The following is a 3,122-nucleotide window of genomic DNA, read 5'->3' as shown; positions in this document are numbered from 1 at the left end:
TAAAAATATAATTGTTGATAACAAAACATTTTATTTTTTTAACAATATTCATTGTTACAGGTGATTCTGGGTATCCGCAGCGTCAGTACCTAATGGTGCCAGTTCCAAATGCAGACGAGGGAACACCAGAACATCACTATAACCAGCTGCATGCTACTGCAAGAAACACCGTAGAAAGAACAATTGGGGTCCTTAAAGCCAGATTTAGATGCCTATTAGCACATAGAGTAATGACATTATGACCCCGACACGGTTTCGAAGATTGTAATAGCATGTTGCGTGCTTCACAATATTTGTAATCGTGCCGGCCTGCCAGCTCCAGCCATACTCAATTCAGAGCTAGAGGTTGAGGCTGGTTTTCATACGACCAGACAAAGTGTAGCTTCAAATGAGGATGTACCCAATGAAACTGCACTTGTTCAGCTATGTAGACAAAGATTGATAAATGAATTATGGAGGGCAAGGAACACGCGGTAATTATAATTAATTCAAACAAAAATCAATGCAAATTATTTATTTCGGAAAATTATATTCATAGGTGTTAGTAACTCAATTAGGGCTTATAAACTAATGTTAGTAAATTAAGAAACTTTTAGTAAAACCACAGATAATTTTTTACTACTAAAATAAGTTAAGAACTAATAAATATATTTAAGTATAAAAGTATTTTATTTTTTTTAATTTTCAGCTAATAATTTAAGACCTTCCCCGACGGCAATCAGGCCCTCTGCTGTCATTCTGTTGGTCTCCCTTTGTGAGTTGACCATCACCTCCTGTAACTCACAGTAGCGACGGTCAATCTCAATCCGTTGCTCTTCCAAGCTAAGAAACCTTTCGGTAAAGGTTGTTAATTGAGATTACCGCCTTTGTGATGGAGGTGATCGTCTTCTTTGCCGTTGTTGTGGACGACTCGATGACCCTGAAACGTAAAAATAAATATTAATTTATTATTATTTCCACCGGTGACGAATTTTTGACAAGTCTTCTGATGTTATTATTATTTCCTTAATTCATTATCAAGTATTATTTAGTTTTATTTGTATGTATTTCTAAATTTTTATTGTTGACTAGCTTTCCGCCCGCGGCTTCGCCCGCGTTTTCAAAGAAAAACCCGTTCCCGTAAGATTTCCGGGAAAAAACCTATCCTATGTCCATTTATATCTCCATACCAAATTTCATGCAAATTGGTTCAGTAGTTAAGGCGTGATTGAGTAACAGACAGACAGACAGAGTTACTTTCGCATTTATAATATTAGTATGGATTATAAATATTGTAAATCAATTCATAAATCTCATAATTACTTGTAGTACGACGTGGTGATGGACCCGCGACGTTCAATCGACGTCGAGCAGGAAAGTTGCCTGAGCCAGAGGGGGTAACTGCTTGCAGAGGGCTCGTTACCTCCGCTCTCGGTGGTGTATGAGCAGGGGAAGGTTCGGGATTCGGGATACAGTCAACATATTGCTGAATTAGTTGAGGTCTCTGAAAAAAAAACATAGTATTTCAAATACTGGAATCAATAAAAAAGTACCATTTTCATAATATCTTAATAATATATACCTCAGTATCTGCCATTCTAACATTTTCCGTATTTATAGCAGTCTCATCCAAGACTTGGTATTCCTAGAACAATATAAGAAACATTTACTAATAAGTTGTTTATTATTAAGTAATATTTTATTAATACACTAGGTATTTACTTACAATAGTTGTGGTTTCATTTATCATAGATGAAGTCGGCAATGTGGGGCTTTCATTGGCATCAGTAAGGACGGGGATTTCCTAAAAAAAGAATATGACATTGAATAATTATATTTTACATACATACATGTATCGGATCAACAAAATCGATAACAATAGCTTACTTCAAATGGATTAATTTCCAAATGCCTATCACCAATTGCAAAACCTTCCCTGCCCATTAATGTGAGTATTTTCTCCTCCACCTCTGAAAGCTCCACCACCAATTCACATCCACCACCAGTCTTATTGCGTGCCCGGTATCTTAGGGCAGCTTTTTTCTTCACGGCACTCTTTTTGTCAGACCAATACTAAAGCAAAATTAAAAGTTTATTAATATGTAGGTAAGCCAGATACCTACACGGTATAAGATGAATAGTTTTCTATATGTCTATTGCCTACCTTTGTCCACTGTTTCCATGTTTTAGTGCAGCCTCCCAAGCTATTTAATTTGATAGTCAACTCCTCCCATGTTTTTCTAGCTTCGTCTCTAGCACTCGGGACTTTTGAAAAACCCTTGGCTAAGCTAGGATGTTTGCTAAGATAGTCGACTAGATTCTACTTGGGCACGGGAGGGATGAGACGACCTTTCCGAGGAGCTACAATGTTTAAGATTTTAAGTTAAATATTTCAATAAGCTTGTTGTATAAGATAATATTTTAGTTAAATACAAGAATCACATTACTCACCTCATAGTTGTTATTTTTGCAGTTTTCTCCTTTAAATAATTTATGCAACACGTTTAACACCAACTACACAACAACTTAATAAAGCCAAACTCAAACATTAACTAAAACTCCAACAAAACTTTTAGAAAGAATGCAACACGAAACACTTTTCAAATTAGGTACAAAAAACCACTTGAGAAATAAACAAACGTCACGAACGAACCACAGACAATCGTCCTTTTTTTTTCAGTGACGCTAGAATTATTTTGATTTTAAAGAATTTATCAGTGTAAAATTGCAATTTTAGTTTAATTCCACCCACGCGTAATACTAAAGTGTTATTATGTCTTCAATATGTGTTAAATTGCCGCATTTTAAAGATAATAACAATGTCGATAAATTCAAATCTATAAGATCCCTTCACTAAGCAAGTGAGTTTCGAAGTGAGACTCACTTCGCTTCGCCTCTGCCGAGCGGATGTTTACAGAATGCGAAACCAAAAACTCGAACGTTCGAAAGTGAAGTGAGTCGACTCACTCAGGTGAGATGCGAGTTCGGGCGTGTTTTTTACAGAATAGCCTAGCTGCACTACAAACATTTTTTTCCCACATTTTGTGAAAATGGATTTCCGCAAATACATAATTAAAATAAATACTAGCCAGTAAAATGATCTATAGTTATTGTCTATAGTGAACATAGACCTACCCTGTAAG

At 35.9% G+C, this 3,122-nt stretch overlaps 1 protein-coding gene across 1 annotated transcript; it reads right to left on the bottom strand.

The window, feature by feature from the left end:
* Positions 1 to 533: 533 nt before the first annotated feature.
* On the bottom strand, positions 534 to 2,604 carry LOC149901062 (uncharacterized). The gene is made up of 7 exons (XM_090111953.1): positions 2,431 to 2,604; positions 2,144 to 2,340; positions 1,867 to 1,910; positions 1,706 to 1,783; positions 1,562 to 1,624; positions 1,303 to 1,483; positions 534 to 919 (listed from the first exon to the last, which is right to left on the bottom strand). Exons 2-7 carry the CDS (start codon positions 2,160 to 2,162, stop codon positions 858 to 860), a joined length of 447 nt encoding a protein of 148 aa, XP_089968079.1. The 5' UTR covers positions 2,163 to 2,340; positions 2,431 to 2,604; the 3' UTR covers positions 534 to 857.
* Between the last annotated feature and the right edge of the window lie 518 nt (positions 2,605 to 3,122).

This window comes from Colias eurytheme, chromosome 17 (assembly GCF_061535395.1).
Source record: "Colias eurytheme isolate Ceu_HAF_F1 chromosome 17, ilColEury1 Martin Lab GWU primary, whole genome shotgun sequence".
Taxonomy (NCBI): domain Eukaryota; kingdom Metazoa; phylum Arthropoda; class Insecta; order Lepidoptera; family Pieridae; genus Colias; species Colias eurytheme.
The sequence above is the reverse complement of the archived record's forward strand: the minus strand, read 5'-3'. Positions and strand labels throughout refer to the sequence as shown.

Excerpts from the sequence above, each read along its gene's own strand:
- LOC149901062 (XM_090111953.1), bottom strand. Across the intron at positions 1,784-1,866 it reads TGGAAATTAATCCATTTGAA|GAAATCCCCGTCCTTACTGA; the intron begins GTAAGCTATTGT and ends TTCTTTTTTTAG. Across the intron at positions 1,625-1,705 it reads TAAATGAAACCACAACTATT|GAATACCAAGTCTTGGATGA; the intron begins GTAAGTAAATAC and ends ATATTGTTCTAG.